Raw genomic sequence first — 25,187 nt, 5'->3', positions numbered from 1 at the left:
AGAACTTTTTATCGGGTACAAGTTTAAATAACCTCACTACATACGCTTTTTTAGATAATAATAAATATTTAGTGAGAAAGTGTACAAACTACCAATCTCTAAGCTCAGCGGAAAAAATCATTCAGATAACTACAGCTACTCGCAGACAGGTTTAAATATTACTTGGACATATGATTTTAATTGTGAATTCATCTAATATTTAAATTTTGTAGATGGAACACTTACTTCGAATAAAACGTTTATGGATGTATTTTCAGGCCATAAAAGAGCCATGGTCGTCGGCAGCCTGTATGAGTGAATTGATTTCGGAAAGATAGGTCCGATGGCAGCCGGACTCGACGGAAAAGCCGCTGTCTGTGCCTGCAAATTACCGACCGAATAAAATATCACTTCGCTCAATGTATTGAAGCATGCAATGAGGACCAGTATCTATATCTTTACATGACTCCAAACATCATTTTCTGGCATGACAGTGAAGGTGGATTTTCAGTGAGCGCGCATAACTGTTTTGCTGAGAGACTTTGGTCTGCATTGAGAAAAAAGTTCATACCAGATAATGTCTACATCCAAGTCTGGTAAAGACAACAGGAGGAGTGTTACGAAATTGGCAGGGCCCAGTGGACGCTCTGCTACACAGAGAGCAGGCAACCACTCCCAGCACTTTTGAAGGCACTGCCCAAACCTTCCAATACACTTTGGAATTCGTCACTAGTACAAAGAGTACATTATACGTCTGGTTACAATTTCATTGACACTCCATTTGTTTGTCAAAAAGTTAACTTTTACGACGGTACCAACATGACAGCTAAAGTCACCTCCGCATCGAAGAAGATATTCTTCTCCGACCCTTTTCGTGCCACCAGATACAGAGTATTTGTTGCAGCAATGTGTCGATATCAGTACAGCGTACACGTAAATAGGGGATGTAAAGACGTATGCGCGCTGATGTTAATCTAGCGTGCCACAGTGGTTATGGCAAAGAGGACGACCACACGCCGCCTCCATACGCCTGCCAAGCGCGAGCAGATCACATTCCGTTGCTGCACAAACTAATGCCGGTGGCGCACTGTCCCGCTCCAGCCGGGTTGTGCCGGTCTTCTCAGTATATAGAGTCTTTCACCTCGGACTTCACACAGTTTTAAAAATAAGCTTTTTTAGTTACAAGAGCGCTTCTATTGTCCAGCAGCTGTAGGCATGTTAAAGGTGACAGTAGCACATTGATTTGCTTTTCGTATTCCGCATTGAGCGCGAGCGGCCAGATACAATTTCCCATCGCTGGATGGTGTCCACAGAGGACCGCTCTCGATTCCAAGATGTGGCTGTACCCTGAGCTATAGTAGCCAATACTGCAGCTTTGGGAAGAAACTTTGTGGCCATAGGGAAATGTTACTTTACTGCGCGTGCAAAAATGAGCCAGTATGGTACAAATGTGTACAAAAGACACGCATTTGTTAGAAAACAAATTTATTGTCAGCAATAATTGGAACAGTTCAGTTTCCATAAGTACGTAACGTAAAAGCCGCTTGCAAAGATTAAGTTCTCGCGATGCCTTCTTTGTGGCCTGACGATAACGTAATTGTTTCAGGAAGACAAGCTTTACTCAAAAAGAAATGTAGCGTTTCTTAGCGCCAACAGTAGTTTTAAACGCACCAAGCAAAAACATATTACACATAAACCGGGTTTTTCTTCCTACATTACAAGTACTTGGCGCGCATTAGCACTTGCAAAATCTTCAGGCTGGCATGAACGCGAACCTTTGAACCAACGCTTGCTTTGAGAAGTTTGAATTCAGTTCCTAATATAAATTACTGCTTTGCAAACATGTCCGCTCTGTCAACATAAGTAACACTTCCAGATGAGATGAAAAAACAGTCATTCTTGTGTTAGGGGCATTGATAAATAGTTCCTATCATTCAGCGACCTAATCACGTAATATCATTCTTTTATCGGTCAATGATATTCTTTTACCAGTTACAGGACGCAATCGGAAGTCGGTTAACCTTCGTTTATTGTAAATCAGGAGAAGTCCGTACAGCACAAGAAAAAACTTGGCATGTTTCATCAGCTAAGTATCAGGAGAGATTTGCATAGCCATGACACTTTCCCTAAAACCTCGAGCATGATTGTTTTTTTCTGGAACACTGTTTCTGGCATTCTTTCAAGGTCAGATTATTCGCCAAATTAAACGGTGTTGTAGACCAGAAGCCAAAGCTAGTATTAGCCGCCGAATCCAGCGCACGCGTCCTCCATTGTGTTGAAAAAGTGTAATTTCCAACAAGGGTTTTTGCCCCGAATTTCATGGCTTCCTGTATATGTCTTAATGTAGTCGCCAATTTTGTTCGTGTATGTAACCTACATCTAAAGGAAACGAAAGCCATGCACATCTCACAGAAAGTCGTAAACCTCGTTATTCTGTGTGGAAGGTGATTTCTGAGATAAATGAAGCGTGTTAAGGCCGGCATGTGCCTTATGAAACAAAAATGGTAAATCCTTTGTTAGCAAACACAACTGTATCCATGGAGCACTCGCCCCCATCATGAGAACCCTCACTCAGATATGGCACCACTTTCTTTTACTCATTTTTTCTCGTATGTTTTCCACAAGTTTACTGATGAGGCAATCGCTGCTTCTATACCGGGCAGATTTGTTCAGCTCAAAGAGAGCGTTAAGCACGTACTCAACACCTCGATCCGGTGGGAGTGATATCGGTACATTTGGTATTTGGCTCCAGACTTGTGGGGTTATTGCCGACACCAAAGCCTCGTATTTTTCGCCGCTGTCGCTGATTCCCAGCTCGAATAAGCGCCGTTCAAGAGCATCGCGCCACATTTTCATCTCTTTGAGTGACAAATCGATGACAGGCAGCTCTGGAAGAGATGTTTCCAGGGACCGGCGTCCATGTGCAGTGGCGTTAGCCCCCAGTGCTTCCAATTTCTCGGAGCTCGTAGTCCCCCTGCAGGCCGTGGCACTCCCCTTCCCTGCAGCACTGGTGGTCTGCGTTGAAAGTTTCACTCTAGTCTCAATTGCGCGTTCCATGCGCTGTCTTCACATTTTTTTCCGACTAAAAAACCTGCTTCTGAAGGCACATCCACTTTTATTCCTGAATTCCACCTGTATAATGTAAGCCGTCATTACCCCGGATAAAACAAATTTCACGCTGTATTCATCCAATGCCTTTCTAGCCACGTTCTCGTTATAGCGCTATATATAGCTCACTTTAGGCTTGCATGCTTTCGTAACCCCTCTTCCAGCCATGCAGCATTGCTTGGTATAGAACAAGAACAGTGCCATCAGTACACAGCATTTGCACAACACTTTCTAGCTGAATCATATCTCAACTAAATTTGATGCTGGCTAGCAAATGTTGGCAACATCGTATACACGCAACATATCTACGTTTCTAGCAATAAAAGTGACTCCTAAAATATAGTCGCTTTGCGACGCAATTACTTAGCTGGGCAAAAGTTTAACTGCATATCTCGCGTCCAGTCAGCTGGGTGGATTTAAGTAACAGGAGAAAATCAGCAGCGAGAGTGGGGCTTACAGCTGGTGCACTAGACATGATTGTTAGAACAATGCATAAAGGTTTGGTTTGGTTTGGCAGCCGAGCACCGTAACCACTTAGCCACTACGGTGGGTCATGTATACAGGCATTTTCGATAAATTTATTGTGTGCAAAGAAAAATTTTAAACAAATCATGTCATTTGAATTATGCAGTATTTTACATAAAGCAACTCGATCAATGAATAGGAAAATGAATAGGAAATGAAGGAGACAGTCAGCAAATTTAATCTCATTAGTATTCCATGTATATGCGGATTACATATATTCAAAACCTAATACATTTGAGACGCCATGCTGCACTGTAGAATTTCATTAGTCTAACTGTCACACAATGCAATCACACCGCCGAAAATTTTCATGCTTGGCTCTCAGCTTTGCAGGATGGGTGAGGGTTGTCGCCAGGAATTGAGGGCAAAACTTCTCGCATGAATATCTCACCCGAGGTTTTGAGGAAAGACTAGGCAGGCTGGTATGCTTGAACGCTTGCTTTCATTCCTAGCAGATGTGTCCGCACTCTTTATAAAGCAAGGAAATAGCCCTTCAAGCAATATCGCACGAATTTAGCAGATACACCGAAAATGGTACGGAACGTTATTTAGAGCAATGTCTGATTATTAGTCGAGCTATGTACTGACTTTTGATGACCGGTTGTCATGTGTATTTTATTCTTTAGTTTCTGCAATCGATGAGTAGTTACGAATTTTTTTTTTATTATGGGCAAAAATTTACCGTTTCATATTAAAAGGGTTACTATCTCTACTCAGATTTCTATTCTCTGTTGTTAAGTGCGCGTTCTCGCTTGTTTCCCGTATACTAATGCTCATGCAGCTGCGGCTCTTTTATAAATGCTATCTCGCCTTCTTCACAACTACCCATAGGTGCCATCGCTATGTGACTACTGCACTTTTGTAAGTATATTTATGGATGTTTCTCGCGTGTAAACAGATAGAAATGAAGTGAAACGTGATGCTATTTTATGCTTGTTTTAATAATGACGTACAAGCGACTGATTGCGCACGCTGCGCTTTCGATAAGCCAAATACACAACTAAACCTACAGCTCTCTCATTGTGAAGAGAGCCGGCCGGAGAAAATGCGAAACCCTGTGGCAACTAATTCTTAGAGCGAAAAGCTCTACCCCTTCACAATTTTAGCCTGAAGGACATCGGGCTCTTGGATTTGACCTCTAACTGGGAGCGCCACATGCGCTAAATGGCGGCCGCTCCTCCTCGCCAGTTACGGCATGTGGTGTACCACGTGGTTCGCTCGCGCGCTTGGCAGTCTCGTCCACCGCCGCTCTGGACTCTCGCTCTTGCACTTGTGGCACGTGATTCATCATGTGATTTGCTCTCGCTGAAACAATTTGCTCTCGCAGAAGTCTTGAAAAAAACTGGCGGTGGCTTAGCTCTGGTTAAGCCTGGATATACAAAAGAAAAGCTGCAGTTATGCTTTGTTTGACGTCTTGGCTGTCGCAGTTCGCGCACAATGCACTGGGAGCACCACGATAACGGTGTAGGCGAGCGCGTTATATGGCCCTCCATGTGCATGCGTAGTAACTGTGGTAAACACGCGGCTGACACGAAAGGTCAAACGGTGGCGAGGAGGCGACGCGCAGTAGTAGCGGCAGTGAGAAGGCGGCGCACATGCGCAGTAGCGCGCGGCTGCGTCGAAAGCTCGGGCGGCGGAGTACGCGCGGTGGCGGCCACCTGTGCCGCGCGTCACGTCACTCGGTTTCGCGCATGCTCTGCTGTGGCAAATCTTGGCTCCGACTGCTCACGGGAAGCGCGGCTGTGGTGCGGGTAGTGAAGCTTGTCGCTTCGAAAGATGCGCCAAAGACAGGCCGTTTCTGACCATGCTTAACAAAGCTTTCGCTCTGTTAACGGCAAGCATCACCCGCACTCTAAAAATGGCTCTGATTGTAGGGCACGAGGGTGAAACTGAGGGGATTCAGATTCAGTTAGGGACTAATAATAGCCTAATAAATGCAGTGTCAAAGCAACCAACCTCTTCGAGACCCCGATTTCCACTCTGGTCCCTTATTTAACAATGCATATAACTGCAACACCAGCTTTTCAAGACTTGGTAGTAGGAATTAGAGGCTCACTCATGCTCTTCATGTGTGCCTATGAATATTGTGCAGTCTGCGGATGCGTTCTAGAGAACAATGTGAACCGTCTATACCATGTTGCCCATCAGTATGTGGAGGTAAAGTTATGAAAACACCAAAGGCATAACCCCAAACACGCTGACCAAATTAAAACTTTGAAACTATCCTCCATTCCGTGAGGCAGATAACCTTCATGACTAAGTAAGGCAATTTGGCTTTAAAGGTGGTCGAACTAGTATGAATTCGCCTCATGAGATGCACGACGCTCAACACAAATTACATCCTGAACTTTTTACACTGCATTTCCTCGTCCAGCTGTGATACCATCGAATGATGCACTGGTGAATACAAGGGGGGTACTGCGCACAAAAAGACAAGGACAAGAAGATAACACAACAAGCGCAGACTCGCGACTGCGCTCCTGAATGATGCACTCCTTTCCACGAAGCACTTCTGATGCCAATTGGAAGGAAGTTTACACTTTGTTTTCGAGAGTAACGTTTTTATTACAAGTAGCAGATTTATCATTTGTTCCAAAAGGCAGCACTGGCGGTGTCTTCCAAGGTAGGTGGTGTGCATGGCTGTGTGGGTATACGTGTGTGATGTGTACGTTTCGTTTTGTTTTCCGTATTTGGAAAGGCATGACGCACTGGCCAGGGATCCAGGTCCTCTATTTATTAAATAAATCAAATGCATTTAATCAATATTCTGTTTGTCAACTGCGAAGCAGCCGTATTTTACTTTTTTCCAGGATTATCAGCAGCTTTCTGAATAACCAAAAGTTGAACTCTCGGCTTTCCGGTAATGCTTCTACGATCTCTTCTTAGATGGGAATTTTCGTACATTCCCAGAGCCCTGACCACTTTCATTCAAAAATGCAGTTTTCCTTCGCCCGCGTCCCTTGTTTGTCTCTGTGGCGCCATTTCTCTCGGTGCTTTCGAGCATGTGCTTTCTCCGCGTATCGGTAGGAGTGCGCTTGACTCCCTCAAGCAGTGGAGGAAAACAGGCCGCATGAGACGAAAGGGAACCTTGATTAAGACAGCACGCTTTCAAGTAGTTGCACTCAGGATGTTTCGGATGTGTTCCTTCGCTCTCGCTCCTCAGCCCCCCGACGTCTTTCTGCTCAGACCCAGATACTCTTTGGCTCGGGCTGGCAACCAAAGCGGCGCGATAAGGAAGTTTAACAACGCTGCTCCACGTTGGATATATCGGAGAGTAATTGCCCGCTTCAAAATCTTGTCTTTGTTGTGCACTGCGGCCTTGACACCCGAAGACAAAGTCAGGCGTTAATTCGCCACTTTTCTCGCTTCTGCCACTATCGACAGGATCAACATTGGTGCTTCTGGATTTCTCGCCGCAGGCAGTTATTGCCGCCAATAGTTTAGAGCCATGGTCGCCGCTGTCATTTGCACTGCGTGCCGAATTAGTCTGCGCGCAATTGGCACCATTTTGGGAAACACTGATCCTGGAAGCGGCCGACAGACTGTCAGGCTCTGAAATCATCTTTCCTTTGAGAAATGAACCCCAACTAAATTTCTTGGGCTTATCTCTACTGCCAACAGCCGAGGTGTGATTTTGGGCACAATCAGAAAGTTCTGTGCGTTTAGAGTGGACGCTGCTGCTTGCGAAGTTCACATCACAACTTTTTCTTGAAGCTCTTAGGCTCCTTTCAGCAGTAACGCGTACGCTTTCCGATTCTTTCCTCCACGAGAAACTGCCGTGTTGACTTCCCTCAGGCTCTGGAATTAACGTTGTTACAGGGGATGATTTGCAGCTTGGTTGTGTGGTCTCAAGAGGCATCGGTTTTCTGCCGAAAGTCACTGTCTTCATTTCCTCTCCTCTCTAGAAAAGAAAAAATAAACAACACTGTACTGAAAGCGATAACACTGTCAGTGGCGTGCGCACAAGTAACAAAGCATGAGTCTGAAAATGCAAATATGCATGCAACTGTGAAAATGTTCGCTGGTATTCGTATGGCAGCGATAGCTTCGCCTTAACCTGAACACCAGTGACGGGCACAGCCCAATGAAGGGCACAGGATGAAAATCTAATCTTGTGATACCACCGAACTGTTCATGGAATGAAATCAGCTTTCTCGTGCTGTTAAGGACCCATCGAATACAAATACGAATAGCGGGTTGGAGTCTCAGAAGGCATTCAGGATTTTAGGAGTGCCTCGTTCCTTTCTTTTTGATATACCCTTAACTAAAATGTCACACATAGTCGGGGCGAATACATGACACATACACCGATTGTGTATTTAAAGCTTGTTGACTCCGCATAATGCCAATTCTTAAAAGGTAAAGATGGCTTACTCTTTGCTACAAGTTCTAACTTCCCACCTTGGCATACCTATACCCGTTTTTATGGCTTTAATCTACAGCTCTCAATTTCGTATGTAACAGAAGCACACGACGACTACTGTGTAAATTACTGCACTAGGTACTTGGCTGTCAGTGGGAACCCAAAATAGAATAAAATTCAGCCAGATCTTACACTTTTTAAACTATGTTGGTATTTTCATTATGCAGCTAACATGGTAATGATTGGGAATTGTGAACTGTTTTATGCAGCTAATTGCATTTTTTTGTGTTTATGACACAATGATTGTGGCGCCGAAGTTCTTGTCATCTGGAGTTGAGCGTGATTTACAGCACACAGTAATTAAAGCTTTAGCCCCGCTCCTATCGAGAGAATACGCTCGTAATGTTTCGCCTCAAGAAAAGTGTCTAAGGGCCATAGACAGTTATGTAGCGAAACTGCAGACGTACAGGCATGGGCTTAGAAGGAAAGGGCAGTAAGGATGGGCGCTGTGCCCATCCTTCCTTTTCTTTTTCTACAATTCTGTCTTCCCTTTTCTATAACCTAGCACGAACAGGAGGGATGACAGATATCCACCGACTTTTCCGAGCAGCTACAAAGAGAGCTTCGTCTTGATTTTTAGTTCGTGTTGTCATAGCTACACAGCACCGCAATTTATATACCCAGCGTTCAGTCAAAGTTTCAATTCCTCTGTATTAACATATGTTGCGCCGAAAGAAGAAAATAGAAAAAAAAGCCAAGGTATTTGCTATATTAGTCAAACACTCACTGCTCGCATCGTATATGGCGCCTCTTCTCCACTCCATAGTCTTGGATGGTCATACAGAGAACCCGCCTGTGCTTTCTCTACTTCAGGCAATGTGGGGGCTTCAAAATTGTGGCCTATTCCAATTCGTTCTCCGTCGACTTCCATTTCATCTGCTGCTCGAGATCCACATCCATCCAGGAATACGGGGTACTTGTTTAAGTACTCCAATGCACGTTCGCTAACACGAGCTGCCAAAAATGATGGTAGGTACTGCAATGCGTATTTCCACGTCACTTCTTTCCTCCTCGCCCACACGCTGTGTGGTAAGTACACCCGGATAAGTAGAACTGTCAGCAGGCAGTACAAAGGCTGCACTGAACAAGGAGCTTCTAGAACGTCCCGAACTGCGTCTTTCACATTCAGTTCGACCAGTCTGGATCTGAGAGAAGCGTAAAGTTGGTCTTCAGTGCTGCTGATCTTGAACGACTCTTCCATAGCAATGACTGCGCTCAGCCAGTCTCCGGAGCGCATGTACCTGAACCAGGCGTCCTCTCTTTTAACAATCTCAGTACCGTGCCTTGAGCCCTCTGCTGCTTGATCAAGGATGTGGCTCACAGAGCCGCTACTCGCTTCCTCAGTTGTCGTAGCAATCCGCTGGGAAGAGAAAGGTTGTCAGTGCGGAATTCAGCTAGATGGGCATTTCACGGTGCGATCTATGTCATCTAAAGGGAATACAGGCACCAAGAGAATTCTGTATTATTTCTGTCAAACATCTTCGCTTTTACACCGGTTGTTTTCAACTGCCAACGAAGGACTTTTTGCTCACTTTTGATGCTTGGCAGCAGCTGGAAAACAGATTCTAGCTCACAAGAGGTTGCCATCATCAACAAACAAACACGTCGACAGCAAAATATCAAAAGAGTACGCGGCCTGTATGCCGAAATTTCGGTGCTTGTCTTCATTATTATAACAAATTCGGGTTAAATATGAATGCTTAAGCTTGTCTGACCCTCCCAGTGTAAGGATTGGTCTTCTCCCACAAAGTCACTTCGCCTCACTATATTTAATAGCCGCAAATTTGATGATTTTCGCCAAGCTGGCTTGTTGCGCTATGTGTACGAAAATGTTGCGAAAGAGATGCAAAGAATGAAACATTTGCGGCACCAAACTTAATGATCTTCATCATCAGACTGACTACGCCCACTGCCGGGAAAAGGTCTCTCCCATGCACGTCAATCGATTAACCCTGTCCTTTGCCTGTTGCGGCCACTGTATCCCCGCAAACTTCTTAATCTCATCCGCCCACCTAACTTTCGGCCGGCCCCTGCTACGTTTGCCTTCTCTTGCAGTTCACTCCGTTACCCTTAAGGACCACCGGTTATCTTGCCTTCGCATTACACTCCCTGTCCAAGCCCATTCCTCTTGATTTCGACGAGAATGTCATTAACCCGTGTTTGTTCCCTTACCCACTCAGCCCGCTTCCGATCTCTTACCGTCAAATCTATCATTTTTTCTTTCCATGGCTCGTCGCGTTGCCCTTAACTTAAGCTGAACCCTCTTTGTCTGCCTCCACGTTTCTGCCCCATAGGTGAGTACCGGTAAGATAGAGCTGTTGTAGACTTTTCTATTCAGGGATATTGCCAAACTGCCATTCATGATCCGAGAGAAACTGGGATATGCGCTCCATAAAACGACGTATCCTCACCTCCTTGACGTTACCAGGGTTCCGATCGCACTCGCTGAAATGCGCCTGAAATGGATAACAGATAAACGAATCAGTGATTTGTGATTACGTATTATATCTCTACAAGCGAAACAACCATCCATCATCCTGGCCAACGTCTCCCATTAACCGGAAACGCTCTAGGAAGGAGCATCTCTGTTTTGAGAAAAATACTGATGAATGCTTTGGTATGTACGTTGCTGCCTGACAGCATACAAGCCAATTTCAGTTTTCTCCAGTCACACACAACGCGCAAAGGAACGTCTTAGAAAAGGCAAGTAGAAAAATATGGTAGTGTAGCAATATTAAGAAGTAAGTAAGAAGTATAGTGAGGAAGTATAGCAAGAAGTAGGCATTTTAGGAAAAGGAAATCATGAAGGCGTCTTTTGAGAGACTAGATCATTACGTATGGCATGTTTAGGAACAAAACTATTTTACCCGCCTCACGAACAAAAAACAAGTGCGTGTCAGGTTCGCTCAGAAAGACACTGTATTTTGGGCCGTGCACCTGTACTCAAAAGGTACACCAAATGCACGAAAAATACTTTTAATAAGAATCCCGTCATTTCATAGAACAATGGCCGGAAGGCAAAATTAATCGAAAGCAAAATTTTCTCATTTCATGAAACGTAGAATCAAGAGAAACAATTTTTTTTGCATATCTGATATACTTTTACGCATTTTCAATGTTCGAATATTTAACGGTGTTAACGATCTCGTAAAAATTTTCATTGGAGATGACACCTAAGGCAAATGCTACAGAAATAAGAACTGCAGATGTTTTTCCTCTGGTCAGAAAAAAATGTGTGCACGCACGCACACAAATCAAATATGAACATTGGGCACAAAAGATAATCTAGTAACGATAATTTTATATTATAATACTCGAAGCAAAATTTGTCTATTTAGCATCGAAGGAAACTAAATCAGTGCAAGCGTCTAGCACAAATATTGTTTATTTTCTTTTCTTCGTTGATATGAATCTTTTTCCTCCATTCTTATTACATTTGTGTTTCTAGGTTATGAAATGCAATATCGGTGCTTAAGTACGAAGTAATTTCATAATTACGTCCATAACACGTATAGCAAAGGCTCTTTAGAGCCGAAAAATGGGCAATTGTCCAATATTTGCGTACCGAGTTAGGTGACCATAGCGCTGTAAACTGTAAACTCAAGGTGCGACAGAAAATTATTCATTGCCCGAATCTTACCGCGAGTGCCTTGAATAAAATTAAATGTTAATTACCTTCTCTCAAGAATTAAATCCATGCAGGTTTTCCTCCCATTCGATGTACGGTTCAGACTCCTGAATTCCGTTTACCTAAGCACTTCCTAGAAAGCAGGAAGCTTCTAGGGTTGCAGCATTCAGCATATGCCTTTAAAAGGAAAGTTAAGCACCTACCATCATATTCTCTTTTATCACGTGTCTGCCACAGTAGACGCAGTCCTTCGGTGCTTTGGGACAGACTTCTATGTGCCGTTCCAAGTTGGCTTGTTTCACATTCCTTTTGCAGTGATCACAAACTGCTAATTTCGATGTGCTTTGCCCTTCCTCTAGGTGGTTCTGTGAGAAGTGGGCATGAATAAAGAGACAAACTGTTCGGTATATTTGTCCTAAGAATCCGCTCATATAAAACTAAGACTATTCTAATTTTTCTTCGCGATGGCATAAGGAGGGCATTCCAGAGTGAACAAAGGTAGTTACTTTACAATATCTGTAAGCGCCTTTGAAGAAATGAACTCAATAACCTTTCGCGAAAAAAAAAATCAACAGATGAAGGCTAACTTTCAAATGCGCATGTTGGTATTTAAACGCCAAGCAAATTTCATACCATGAATCTCTCATTTGTAGGTGTTAGGGAACATCATGCTTAAATTAATCGCTTGCTAGCAGCAACAAAGAAACAGGTACAAAGAGTGGTTTAATTATTAAACTGATACTCGAGTGGCCGCTCTTTCTTGATTCACTAGGAATTTCACCACGATTACTATTTCCTGATTCTTATATTTTGCTCGACCATCGAATTAAGCACTCTCTTTGCAAGGTTCTGCCAAACACTTTTGTGTTAGTGAAATATTTGGCTATGGTTTGTAGGTCGACAATGGTCACCTTTGCAGAACTCCCTCGTTTGAAGGAGAGACCTATTGCTGTGCCGCATTGTGCGGTGGTACGCATTGTGCGGTGGTAACTTCGAGATCGGAACTGAGCACAAAACCAAGTTTTCACATTCCTTTTATCACTTCGGTGTCACACTTGGCATTTTTGTTGAAGTCGCCCAACAAGATGAGCGATGACTTCACACGCGAGGTCAATTCGAAGGCCATCATTTTGTTGATCACGGTCGATTTGGTATTGACATCGGTTTTGATACAAATCGTTCAAGATCAAATTTTCGAGATGGGTAAATTTTGTGAGTGGCAAAGTGAAATTTGAAGGTCACGATTGTGTTGGCCATGGGCAATTTAGCCTTGACATCGATTTTGGTGTTAATCAATGAAGGTTAAATTTTGAGAATAGCCGGGCCGGGTCAAGTTTAGGGGTCACCATTGTGTTGCTCAAGGTCAAATGAAATTGGCCTGGATATAGATTTTGGCCGAAATTGATGTAGGGCGAGTTTTCTGGCAGGACCGTATTTTGGATGGGGCAAAGGCCACTTTTAGAGGCCGCCATTGTGTTCCGGATACTAAAATTAGCCCGGATGTCGATTTTTGTCCAAATTGATGGCAGTCGATATTTGAGTGTCGGTTGCGCCAATTTTGGGAGTGGGGCGGGCCATTGTTTGCAACGCTCAGGCCAATTTGTGGACACCATCGCATCGGAAATAGTCAAAGCATGTTTCGGCATTCGACTTAAAGGTGTACTAAACAGTATGCTGAGCACGTCTTTTTACTGCGGGAACTCGATCTACACGCTCCAAGCATTCTTAGAAGCATAGAATTATTGTCTTGTGCGGTCGATTTCCTTATTAGATTTAATGAAGCATCCCGGCTGCCGCCATTTTTTTTTGTTTTGAACTCATCTCAGAGTCAAGCAACATGTGGTGTGGCTTTCAGCCAGTCGCGTGGCGGCTTGCCGCTCAGTTATCGGCGGAGTGGTGCGTCAAATAAGTCCACGCGTATTTTTATTTCGCTGGCACTAATTTGCTGCTATGTTGTCTGCGACTGAAGCTATTTATTCATGGATACTTAAAAACAAATTAAAAGCGAAAGCGAAGCCACCACGCGACCGGCTGAAAGACACTCCACGCGTTGGTTGACTCCTACTTTACCACGTGACTTAAAGGCCGCAGGGACGCTTAATTTGATCTAAAGAGGAAATCAGCCTCACAGGAAAATGATTCGGAGCTCCTAAGAATGCTTGGAGCGTGTAGATCGAGTTCCCATGGTAAAAAGACGAGCACAGAATCATCTTTAGTACACATTAAAGGCTCTTATGAATTGCCAAGTCCAAAGGTAATCTCAATGTCAGATTCCAACTATAACTGAAACTTGAGTATTGCGTTGTGTAGGGCTACCGATCTAAAGCACCGACCACAAGAGAAAAAACAGGCGACGCTTAGATTCTCTAGCTGTGCTCCTAATAGGAGAGAAAAAGAAGGTGCAGGCAGCAGGCGTGCACTGGTTGAAGTTTGTCGTCTCTACATAAAAGCTCTCCGTTAAGCAATGACTCGAGATTAAGGCACGAAATTAAATTTTTTTTAGTAGCCACGCAGTGAGCCCGTTCCAGACCATTGCATATGATACATGCAGAGTGTTCAACAATGTAGATTTTTTAGCGCCTTATGGCTTGGATTGATGCTACGCACTGAATGTAGTATTACTGAAGTATATTCCCGTCGGGATTTCGCTTGTTCTGCCCTGTCAACACCCGACCGCAAATCTTGTGCAATACGTCAACGGCAGCATTAAATATTTTCATTCTACTTACACCCTTGACATTCACACTTTGCATCACACTTCTTAACGTTCTCACAATGTTACGATAATCATGTTTTACACGTAGAAGCAGATGTCTGCCTATTCATCCAATACGAAGTCCCACGTTTAGTTTCGAATCTCGAGAGCTTAATGCGTGAACAAATAACCGACGAAAAGACAATCCAGTTTGCCTAAACAAATTTCTATACATTAGTCTCATGAACCTCTTAAGTGTCTGTACTAAGCACAGCATATTCTTGCCTTTGCAAACAAGAGCACGCAAGAGAGGTGAGAAAAACTCTGTCGCTGAAATAACTTCACTAAAAACATGTCCTCTAGCTTTCACACTTGCATATGCATTGAAACGTGTCTAGCTACCCGGGTAGGCTGGCGAGGCATTTCTGGCTGGCCTGAACTTGCGCCGATACCTATGCCACAGGAATCTAGGGCACTTCTAGTAGCTGCTGGACTAGTGGACAGCGTAGAAGAACTGTCGTTTCGTCCGGGGTACCCGTGTGCATAACCAGGCTGGAATCTCTGGTTATCTTGTCCATATATGGAATTCTGAAAAAGAAAAAAATTGCCCAAAAGTGTACCCACCGCGATGGCTCAGTGGTTAGCGCACTCGGCTACTGATAAGGAGTTCTCAGGTGCCAACCCAGCTGCGGAGGCCACGTTTCGGTTGAGGCGAAACGCAAAATAGTGCCCGTGTCCTGTGCAATGTCAGTGCATGTTGAACCCCCGGTAGTTGAAAATTTTCCGGAACCCTCCACTACAGCACCCCTTTCTTCCTTTCTTCTTTCACTCTCCTTTATCCCCTCCCTTACGGCGTGGTTTTGATGTCCACCGAGATGTAAGATAGTTACTGCGTCATTTCCTTTCCTCAAAAACTATTTTTAAATTTTTAGAAGTGTTAGCTCTAAGCTTTGATCTAAGCTAAACATGCAGCACTTATCCCCCTAGCAACAAAAAACATCTGTGTTCTGTGTGCCACATCTTCCGAGATTCGTATTGTTGAGTCAGGACGGAGAGAAGATCAACACTGGACAAATTCATCACGGCTGTGTCGGCCCATCGTTGTTGATTTGTCCACAATGTTTATGACGCTAATATCCAGGATGGCACATGAACCATTCCAATCGTCCAAATTGGTGGCCACTATAGTTGCGTACTTTGCTGTTTACCAAAATGCCAGATTTCACTTTTCAATGGGCACTTTTGGGGCCGTTAATCTGCGTTCACTGCACGTCACTGCTGTATTGATAGAGTGCTCAAGAAGCATAATTCTCAGAATGTATTTTGTTGGAAAGTTGCTACTTTGTATAACGTTGTCTTTATTTTTCACTGAGGTAATAGATTATGACGAGAATTTGGAAATTGGTTCTTCAAATATTTCACGCACTCACTTCCTGCCCTCTTTGTGCACTTAAAGTGCAACTTGGGAAGTGAAATTGAAATTGTTTTTTAAGTGAAAAAAATGAAGCGGTACCTGTCACATCTCCGTTAACACCTGAACCACGCGCTAAGGGAAGGTATAAAGGGGGCAGTGAGAGAAGAAAGGAGTTCCAGGCAGATTATTGTCTGCGATAGCATTTTGAAAAAGTGAAACAGATTCAATAGAAACACGATATCTAGGCCCACAATCGAACATAGGTCAGCCAGCTGGACGTCTACCAGCTCGGTCTGCCATGCAATCTTAGGCAGCATACGCAGCATTGTAGATGGGTAAGTGTCACTCTCGAAAACAACTGCAGCAAAACAAGACTCCAGACCTCCCTTGAACCAAATCGCTTCTGTTTGCAACGTCCATCAGGAATATCGTTCAGGTATCGCGCAGTACGCATGACAAAATTGAAATTTTAATTAAACAGCAGGCTGCCTTTGGGTAACAGCTCCTGCCTACCTGGTGTGCAGTTCCTGGCGTTCTGTTCCATGTGGATCTAATGCGCAAGCGCTGCTTCTATAGCTGGTCAACGGCGGCAAGACGCTGCGTTGCCGAGTAATTTGCTGCTCAGCCACTGCACACTAGGGTGCGACTGGGTAAATAGTTTGAAGCAAAAAGGACCCTCCTCTATATGGTCGTAGAACTAAGCTTTTCTTTTTAGTGCTTTTCGGTTATCACCTCCGACACCCTACCTTCTAAATTTCTGCTTGCCATGCGAGGTAGCCACGCTTCGATAGCCACGCCCATCTAACTCAGGAAGCACATATCTGGAGTGGCAACTTTGACAACGGTCGATACTGTCTGACTACAGGGAAATTTCCGATTTTTTTTATAAATAAAGTGCGACTTTGGGTAATGTTCTTTGACTCGGTCACCTTCATTCCGTGTGCGTCTATCGCTGCTATTAATGGCTTCCTTTCGGTGAAGAGTAGTCAAACTTTTCCCAATAAACTCTTTACTAGAATGAATTGCGACCGTTTTCCTTGGAGCTTGCAGCGGCCAGTGAGTAGATGCTAAATTTATGCCGTGCGAGAATCAGATGATGTTGCCAGGGTTCGCCAAGTACGAACGATTTATGCGAATGGGAACACTGGCATGCATAAGCCTTTTATTTTTTTTAACGAGAGAAGAGCTATGTCAGATACGGCAATCTATTTACATTCCAAACAAGCGGATTTTTTTTTAAATTTGAGTAGTCACAGATAAAAATGCCACACTTAGCGTGATTTCCACGTTCGAAAGTATATGCCGTGTGATTACCGACAGTTATCAGGAATTTAGCCCGCACTTTGTCTCGACAAGAGTATGGAAGCCTCTGGTTGAAATCGGGATCTTTTCAACAAGTCAAAAATTTTAATTTTACAGCGAAGTCTGTATAGGGGTCTTTCGGTTACATTGTGTTCTCATCCATACTACCCTCTCTTCCACCCCACCCACGTGCATGCCTACCCTCCTCCACCCATATTCCGTGCTCTGAAGACTGGTTACTGCGCCCGGCTACTCCTTTACTGTCAGCAAAAGGACATTGCTGGAGCTTACTCTCATCGTCAAGACAAGTGTATGGGCATAAACGTGACAGACAGCCCACACTCATACCGAGATTTTCAGCACCCTCACTGCCATCGCCATATCACGCCGCCCAGACATTATCACATTATCAAGTCGCACTATCAGACGAGTAAACGTCTTTTCATTTTTTTTTAATTACCTTTGGAGAACGTTTTGTAGACGACTTGTCCTCTCTTCCGTCCGCTACGTCCTCTCTTGCTCCCATGGTCGAGTTTCTTTCATACGGGGCATAGGAGTGTTTCTTCCAGTGTTCCTTCCACTCCTGGCTACGAACTTCTTTGTTGCACGCACGGCACTGAATTTTTGGCGTGCACTGAGAGTAGTGTTCCTGTGGGGCAAAATAATATGAATTAATTTCACTAACTTCTGATTTCCTTTCCCGTTCGTTGATACGACAAATTAGACGTAGGAGCTAAACACAAGTAAGCAGAGCTCAAATTCCAGGATAGGAACCTGACACCGCATTCACAGTTTTTCTCAAGCAGTGTGAAACGGAAAGAAGGCAGAGATGTTCGTAAAACAAAGCGAAGAGAATCCGCCTTCGACCTGGCCGTAGGTCGAAACAGGCCAGCCCATGAACATGCAAAAATATTCCTAGTTTCTACTGAAGGCGTTTACTTCGCCAAAACTATGGCAACGACACCGCCAGCGCCTCTAATCGCGTTAGTTAAACGCCCCAGTTTTCGAAAGTACATAATCATTACGATTATTGATTATTGTACCTCCTTCTGCATAATATGCTGTACTTTCAAAATGTATTAACAAATAAAGACTGATTCTGAATAGCAAATGTAGTTACAGCCGACACTTCAAGAAAAGAAGCATCAATCATTTTTTTCATTAAGTCAAAAAAGGTTTATTGCATCCAGTAGTGCCACAACTTTAAGCTATACAGGTGTGGATGCCAAAGTCAAACGACTAAAGCGGGACCCTCATTTGTACGACAATGCGTGCGCTGCCTTGAGCGAAATCGTGTTTTATGAGACCACGGAAAGCATACAGAACGGGTCTCACAAGAGGGAAGAAGCTCAAGAAAGCTTTTCCCGGAAGCCACGGGATCAGAAACGTACAGTCTTTGTCAAAAGTAACCAGGCTGCATGTTTTGCTTCTCATTCGTATAGTATACCCCTCACGTCTTCTCTAAAGATCAAAAACTTCTCTGAAGGTGAGGGCAGGGGTTCTCCTTACCATACAGAGATTTATAGCTTGAGGGCTGTCATAATAGTTTTATTATACGACTGAGAAGCAAACCATGCAGCTGGTTACTTTTGACAAAAACTGTACACCGCATCCTTTATTTTGGACCTTTGGACTTCTCGTTATGTGCGTGAGGTTTTACGCGTTTCTTCAACGCAAAAAAGGCATTGTTGAATCCGAAACAATGTTTTTGATTACTAAAAAATTCAAGGACGCAAATTATTATCCTTAGTGAACCCGGCGCAGTTTCGCTTATTTTCAAGGCCAAGAAGAAAGCGTGCTTTGTTTAGCTCTGGGCTTAAAGTGGTCTATTTGAGTGCTTTCATTTAAGTGTTAAGTTCAGTGCCTGAAGATGGCTGTTGCTGATATAAAAACATATCCGCGCGGCGCGCAACCCAGAACTGCTCAATTAACCACACCGCGGTCAAGTGAGCTCTGATGTCAATGCTGCTTTTCATTCAGGCTCCATTTTCCAATGTGTATTAATTTTTAACTTAGAAATTCAACATTAAGCATAAGGAGAAGCTTATAGAAGGGTACAAATTAACACGCTCTACTGATCCATAGCATAAGAGTAGCGCAAACCAGGACGACGGACAAAATGGGAGAGAACACAAACCCACAACACAGACGCTAACTTCCAACTGACGAAAAAAGCAAAAACCAACCAAGTGAACGGAACCTGAGCAAAAGTAGCGCTTGCGCTGATCTAAGAGAAAAAATAAGTCGAAAAAAGATGCGATAAAAAATGGGAGATCACGAATGTTTTGAACCCAAGAAGGCCAGCTCTCGTTTAGACAAGGAAATGGACTGTGTACCAACACAGTTATCTTGTAAGGCAGCAATCTGTGCAGCCTCCACAATTTCGCGAGTTAGCTTATCTCTACTCTTGGCAACGACTGTGCATTTATCCAAAAAAGGCACGCACTTGCAATCTTTGCAGTGCAAGGCTAGATTGCTGCCGGTTTGCGCTACTCTTATGTTATGGATCACTACCGACTTGCCCAAATTTCCGCCCTGGTGAATCACGCTCTACTGACGGCAACATTATTTGCAATCTTTATTCTAATCTCAGCAAGCCTCACAATATGCATGTGGCGTATCATATCGTTGGTGTTCACAAGCATAGACACTGACCGCGAGTATGTCTTACTGCGTCAGTGCAGTAGGCACTAAGTGAGTGGCATGCTGGATATTTTTATTTTCCGAAACTTTTAAGCAACCTAAAACAATGGAAATTGCCTCCTGCTAGAAATGTTTAGAAAGTTTGGGACCATTTTCTTCGATGCATGCAGTACCTTTCAGTTAAGTCTGCACCTCATGTTTTACTTATCGCGGATTGGTAATTAAAAAACATCAAGAGCGCCGATTGTGTCAATCCTCTGCGGGGAGTGCATTAACACCGGGAAAATGAACGCTGGACCAACGATAGTTGCGCTTAATTTGTGGACACAAAAAGTGCAACGCCTATTTCATACCACGTACGTAGACTTTAAAAGGCGTCACAATTTCGGAGAGTAAAACTGAAGCTCGAGCGCATTCTGGACGCTCTTTCCGAGCCTACAGTGGCTTGTGAATACACCTCTAAAGGAAAGTACATGAAGCCATTATCTTGCCAGAACTCGGCTGCGATACCGAAATATGAAAAAGCGTGGGAAAAAAATAGAATATTGTTATAGCGAATCTCTTAAAAGATCGCAATAAAAGTTTTCTACTACTACTACTACTGTAGCATCGGCCATTTCCCAGCAGCAGACAGCATCTCGTTTACGATGATTACAATTTTAATGAGCGTGTAGACAAGAGGCCTCAAATGTTGTACTGCATTTGTTTCGTTCCGATTAGGTATTAAAGTGCCTTGTTCATTTTTTGGCAGCCAGCTTTTCAATAAATATCAATTATACGGTATTGAACCCGACCTCTGTTAGATGTTGCTATTGCTTTTAGTGAAAAATATTTCACTGGAATCGGTAGCAGAAACTTCCAGCATTAAACAATGTCCTCTTGAGACGAATTTTAGAAAAAAACATTAATATCTGCCTCAATATTTGCAGATACGATAATGAAGTAGTACTTACGCTCAATGCTTGCAGGGGAACAAACTTTTCACACTGCTTGTTTGGGCACATCGAGAACTGGTCTCGAATCATCGTTACCACATCATTTGCTTCGAACATCTGAAGGGAAGGCAAGTAAAATTAAGCCACGAAAATTCAAATGAACAAAAAGAAGACTGGGCACAAAAGTAAGTTTTCAAACTTCCCCTTCGTCATTTTTTATTTCGCCAGTTCAAGCACTAGTCTCTTTTAAGAGCCTGGTTCCTAATTGCAGGCCACAAAATTGTACGTGCAGAAGAAGAAATGATATTGAGATGTGGTGGGAGGGTGTTAGTACCGGAAGCGGCACTTCGGACGGACGCCGTAGCGGACAGCTTCGCATTAATTTAGGCCCTAGCGTAAGGGTGAGATCAAGCTGGTGGTAGAAGACTAAGAATCGCTGCGCCACTCAGGAAAAACAAAACACAAGATACACGAGCGCTGCAAATCTGTCTTAGTTACACGATCTACGGTTTCATTAACTTAGCATGACATCTCACAGCATACGGGTGAATTTATAAACATTTTAAAATGTGAGGGTCAACTTCTCGAAATGGCACACGGACTATAAGTGACGACGTAGCGAACGGCTCCGGTAATTTAGACAACCTGGGACACTTTAACGTGCGGTAACATCACACAGCACACAAGCATTATTTTTCTCAAATCTAAAATCTCCACGCAGCCGAAGTTCTATTCTGCGACCGTGGCATCAGTAGCCGAACGCCAAAACCACTGCGCCGCCACGGTGGGACGAGGTGTTTTCGTACTTTGCCTTCATTAACTTTAACCTCCGCGTTCGGCGTAAGCAGCCGAACGCCAAAACTACAGATTCCGTACAGGGGGTGAAAAACAACGTACTAAGAATTGTATGCATTCTCCTATGTTCCTGAATTTTAAAATTTTGTGCCGCCAAAAAATACAGATAAATACAGCTATTTCAGAGCATAAACGCGTGTGTTAACACTCTCGCACTTTATCAAGTAAATTGCGTTTGTAAACTTTTAAAAGCAGTTTGGTTCAGTGTGACAAAAATCGCCTTATTTTAAACAGAGTTCCTTGAATTAGACGTTTAGGTTTCACGCTACTCGTGTTGATTCGAGTCTTTTAACCTACATGCAGTGCATATTTTTATTCAACAAAGGAATTTTGTCCGCATGTAATTTAGTACGTAACCGTTTGCGGGCAATCGCAAATCGCTCGTTCTTTGCCACCCATGCCGCTTTTATTTTCGCTTCGTGCACATCCCATTAGTAATTTCTGTTTATCTCGTAGGGCACATCTAGATGACCGCAGCGACAAGCGATAACATCATAGAAAATTAATACAAGCAACGAAAGGCAACAGCCACGTTCATCACGGCCTCGTAGGTGAACGCTCTTTCGAAGAGGCAAAATTTGTGCCGAAAGCGGCAAAATCAGTCTGTACACAACTGCTACGAAACCACCGACATAAATCGTCCAATGCAACAGAATACAAATTGATTAGTTGGTTTGGTTTAGTTTATAGGGGTTTAACGTCCCAAATCGACTCAGGTTATGAGGGACGCCGTAGTGAAGGGCTCCGTAAATTTCGACCACCTGGGGTTCTTTAACGTGCAGTGACATCGCACAGTACAAGGGCCTCTAGAATGTCGCCTCCATCGAAATTCAGCCGCCGCGGCCGTGATCGAACCCGCGTCTTTCGGGTCAGCAGCCGAGCGCCGTAACCACTGAGCCACCGCGGCGGGGCACAAATTGATTGGAAGTTAAATACATTGGAAGCCTGAGTGAAGCATGCTAATATGCCTGCAGCGTTGCAATGTAATAAGCTGTGGTTATGAGAACGTCTACGGAGCAGCGCGCGATAATCACGCAGAATCCTGCAAACAAGAGCGCAAAAACTCAAGAGCATGTAAGTACAGTATTTGCCAAAAGTAACCAGGCAGCACGGTTTGTTTTTTAGTCGTATATTAAAGGTATTATGCCAGCCCTGAAGCTCCAAATCTTTGTATGGCAAGAAGAACCCCTGTCCGCACCTTCAAACTACTTTTTGATCTATTGGGAAGACACGAGGGCTCTACTATACGAATGAGAAGGAAACAATGCAGCCTGGTTACTTTTGGCAAAGCCTGTACATACTAAAAACGCATCTTCTAGCGCACGAGTGTAGTATCAGTGTACGTTACCTCGTCCAGCGAAACATCCCTTTGCTCGGACTTGCAATAGATGTCATAACTATGATATTTGTAGCTTCGCTCTTCGATGCAGGCGCCGCAGAACACGTGCTCGTTGCGGTCCTGGTACATAGTCATGGAGAGCATGCCACAATGCGAGCACAGGCAATGACGCGACAGCTCTTCGCCTAGCTGCACGTCGGTGGGGCCACCAGGAAGGTCCCGGTACTTGACAATGGCACCCATTCTGCCGTAACTTCTTCCCACTGCCGTGAAGGTATACTGGGCGCTGCTTTTTAGCACTGTGGTCTCTCTTCTTCCCTGTAATAATTTTATAACACTGTTAGACACGAAAAATAACTGACACGTTCCAATAATTTTTCAATGTGAATGCAGTAATCAAACGTTTTTAAAAAACCAGATAGAGGGCCCGTATCTTCATGTACCCTCGTTAATCGGCACATTCAGCAATGTGTACTACTGCTAAACATAGGCTATAAAAAAAGCAGGAAAAAAGGTAAAAAGATAACATTCAAATAAGCGATGGTAATGGATCGACTATGCCAGACAAGCAACTCGCGCTATGGAATGGAATTAATGCACTTGTGTGGGCATTTCGTTTAATATTGTTTCAGGTGTGTTGACCCCTATGTCTGAAGTTTCTTCCTACCAATCATCTTTGCGCAAAAAAAAAAAATGCTTGCGAGTTTCGTTCAGAGCGGTAAACAGAGAAGGTGAACTATGAAAATTACATATATCTGCATCACATAGTACTGCCGCGTGTTGCAGGTGCTATGTCATAAATTCCAGTAAAGCCTTATATTGGAATGGAATGCACGCATTCATTACCTGGAAAAGAAGTCAATAAGCTAAATCTGCACACCCTCCCCCTCTTTTTTTCAGCAACATTTCATTTAAATTCTCCTCGAAATATCAGACATATAGCTATATAGGGACATATAGGGATACAAATAAAAACGCATCAGTGCTGAATCTCCCGGAACACCAGCGACAATCAAAATCTTGTTCTGCTCATGCGCAATCTCTCTGAGCTGGGCATTCCAAGGTGTTTGTTTCTATGGTGCAAGAGGTTTTCCTAACCCTGGAGTGTTTTCTCTACGACCCAAGTGCCAGAGTCCTTTGTCTTTTAGTACATTGTGCTTTCACTTTTATTGAAGCAGTAAGCAAGGAACAATGAAGTTCTCGATTAAGATCGTGAAGAAAAACAATGTAAAACTGATAAATATATTGACCGCAGTATCAGCTCGGAAGGAAAGTGCTATGCGCACAAACGCAGCGAGGCTATACAGGGTGTCCACGCTAACTTTCGCCAAGGGCAAAAAAAAAATATTTGAGGTAGGGCAGGGAATCTACTTACATCTACCAACCAGGTCGCGCATCATAGGCAATTTTTTGCTTTGCAATTAATTAATTGGCAATTAAGATAATTTTCCTAAATGCGTAAATATTGACTTTAGACAGCAAATGTGAATAGCAAAGTTGGAGAGCACCTTCAGGAATCCTCATTCCGTTGATTTGCGATAAAGAAAGCCTCACGTGTGTATTTTTTCCGAGCTCCAAAGAAAGCCCGCGAAATACAAAAAAAAAATCGCCTGACTACCGCATTCGCGCTCCACGACTGTGCTGCTCTCAACCGTGGCTTGAGTGACCGAAATCTGCTGCTGGCAAGGCGCGACGTCCTCAATACTTCAGCAGGCCGATATGTCTACGGCGGTTGCGGCGCCCGCGCGAGCCAGTCTGCAAGCATGACGGTGCAAGTTGCAGCGAACGCGCCGGGCATTGTGAGCTATGAAATGGCCGAAGCTGACAAACACTAATGCGACGATTTTTATTCGTCACTGAGAGGCAAAAGAAGATATGCTCATAGAAGATATGCTCATAGTTGCTAGCTGCAACTTGCATCGTCACGCTTGTAGACTGGCTCGCGTGGGCGCCGCAACCACCGTTGGCATATCGGCCTGCCGGCGCATTGAGGTCGTCGCACCTTGCCAGCAGCTGATTTCGTTCACTCAAGCCACGGTTGAGAGCAGCACAATCGTGGCGCGCGAATGCGCTAGTCACGTGATTTTTTGTATTTCGCGGGCTTCCTTTGGAGCTCGGAAAAAAGATACACGTGAGGCTTTCTTTATCGCAAATCAATAGAATGGGGGTTTCTGAAGGTGCACTCCAACTTTGCTATTCACATTTGCCGTCTAAAGTCAATATTTACGCATTTAGAAAAATTATCTTAATTGCTAATTAATTATTTTCAAAACAAAAAATTGCCTATGATGTAAGTAGATTCCCTGGCCTATCTCAAATATTTTTTTTTTTAACCCTTGGC

At 43.8% G+C, this 25,187-nt stretch overlaps 1 protein-coding gene across 4 annotated transcripts in view; it reads right to left on the bottom strand.

Moving 5' to 3' along the window:
* Nucleotides 1–1,495: 1,495 nt before the first annotated feature.
* Nucleotides 1,496–25,187, bottom strand: part of LOC149329809 (uncharacterized) — a 28,749-nt gene continuing 5,057 nt past the window's right edge. For 3 of the 4 annotated variants that reach the window (XM_089560484.1, XM_089560486.1, XM_089560485.1), the window contains 8 exons: nucleotides 22,856–23,164; nucleotides 20,671–20,769; nucleotides 17,535–17,723; nucleotides 14,761–14,946; nucleotides 11,867–12,028; nucleotides 10,447–10,491; nucleotides 8,763–9,395; nucleotides 6,143–7,513 (listed from right to left, as the gene is read on the bottom strand). In XM_089560484.1, coding sequence (XP_089416610.1) covers nucleotides 6,482–7,513; nucleotides 8,763–9,395; nucleotides 10,447–10,491; nucleotides 11,867–12,028; nucleotides 14,761–14,946; nucleotides 17,535–17,723; nucleotides 20,671–20,769; nucleotides 22,856–23,089 — 2,580 coding nt within the window. In that variant the 5' untranslated portion in view covers nucleotides 23,090–23,164 and the 3' untranslated portion in view covers nucleotides 6,143–6,481. Of the gene's footprint in view, nucleotides 2,995–6,142; nucleotides 7,514–8,762; nucleotides 9,396–10,446; nucleotides 10,492–11,866; nucleotides 12,029–14,760; nucleotides 14,947–17,534; nucleotides 17,724–20,670; nucleotides 20,770–22,855; nucleotides 23,165–25,187 lie in introns of those variants that run through there. The other variant, XM_089560487.1, reaches the window with a different exon arrangement.

The sequence above is a fragment of the Amblyomma mixtum genome, chromosome 9 (genome assembly GCF_055824585.1).
Source record: "Amblyomma mixtum isolate Tamu chromosome 9, ASM5582458v1, whole genome shotgun sequence".
NCBI lineage: Eukaryota > Metazoa > Arthropoda > Arachnida > Ixodida > Ixodidae > Amblyomma > Amblyomma mixtum.
Note: the sequence above shows the minus strand (reverse complement) of the source record. Positions and strands in the feature narration are given on the sequence as shown.